A 1,016-nucleotide genomic window follows, 5' to 3' on the forward strand; every position below is an offset into this window, starting at 1 on the left:
ACATCTCGCGGGGGGAATTCAAAATTCAAAATTCAATATTCAAAATTCAAAACTCAAAACTCAAAATTCAACAATAAAATAAAATAAAAACGAAAGAAAGCTGCTAAATTGAGTAAATTAAACAAACAACAGGAAAAACCTACCACTCCGTAAGCCCAGAAGCCAAAATAATAAACGAGAATCCAGCCTTGCTCCGCCAGCCGGACAGAGGCTTTGTGTTTCAAGCCGTATCTGCGGGCAAGGGGCTGGAAGATCCATTCGATGGCAATCGCTCGGACGGCGGTGAAAGCGAGAACGGCCCCCATAACAAAATAGATATCATCCCAGCCCTGGACATATGTACCCTTCTCAGGCTGGTAGTGCGGCAATTGCAGAAATGGGGAGGTGTACGGCCTCAGCGACGGGTAGAGGTTGTGAAGGGCGAATATCATTGTGAGGATAGTGACGCAGATACCTATAAAAAACATTGCATCGGTACTTTTAGTGATGGGATATTGGGCGGGACAAAGATTGAGGAACATTTGTATATATTGTACCTATCTGGTTCTGCAGCACCCATTGTCGAAAATTGGTCTCCGGCGTTGGCTTCACCTTCGTCATCCGCCGGCCTTCAATGGTAGAAACACAGGCATTGACTTCAGAGACTGAATTGGGCTGGCTGGAGTAAGCTCTCGCCATTGTAAAGAGAGAGCAGCCCTGGCGTTAACCGCCAAGCTACAGGGAGCGAACTGTTCAAGCGGGAGATATGGCGCGCGAGCAGCTTCGGTATAGCTTCTGTTTTGTGTTGGTTTTGGGTCGGGAAAGGGAAACGACCGAATTGGAGATACGGCGCCAATTGGTCACTGACGCGGTGATCTGGAGCTATAGAGGTCGCCTAGAGGGTATAGAAATAGGGAGGAGGCATGTGGAATGCCGCAGCTCGCGACGTTGGAGAAATGTGGTCGTGGTGTATTTTTTGTCTCGTTTCGGTTGTGGGATGTCGTTTTCCCTGATGTGGAAACCCGGAAAAGCTATCT

General features: G+C 47.9%; 1 protein-coding gene across 1 annotated transcript in view; it reads right to left on the reverse strand.

The window, feature by feature from the left end:
* HCAG_08955 (conserved hypothetical protein) overlaps positions 1-678 on the reverse strand; it is a gene marked incomplete at both ends in the record, with an annotated part of 1,848 nt that extends 1,170 nt beyond the window's left edge. Inside the window, 2 exons of the mRNA XM_001536070.1 lie at positions 144-454; positions 537-678. Of these exons, the coding sequence (XP_001536120.1) occupies positions 144-454; positions 537-678 (453 nt within the window). The remainder of the gene's footprint in view (positions 1-143; positions 455-536) is intronic.
* Between the last annotated feature and the right edge of the window lie 338 nt (positions 679-1,016).

This window comes from Histoplasma capsulatum, genomic scaffold (assembly GCF_000149585.1).
Source record: "Histoplasma capsulatum NAm1 scaffold_14 genomic scaffold, whole genome shotgun sequence".
NCBI classification, from domain to species: domain Eukaryota; kingdom Fungi; phylum Ascomycota; class Eurotiomycetes; order Onygenales; family Ajellomycetaceae; genus Histoplasma; species Histoplasma mississippiense.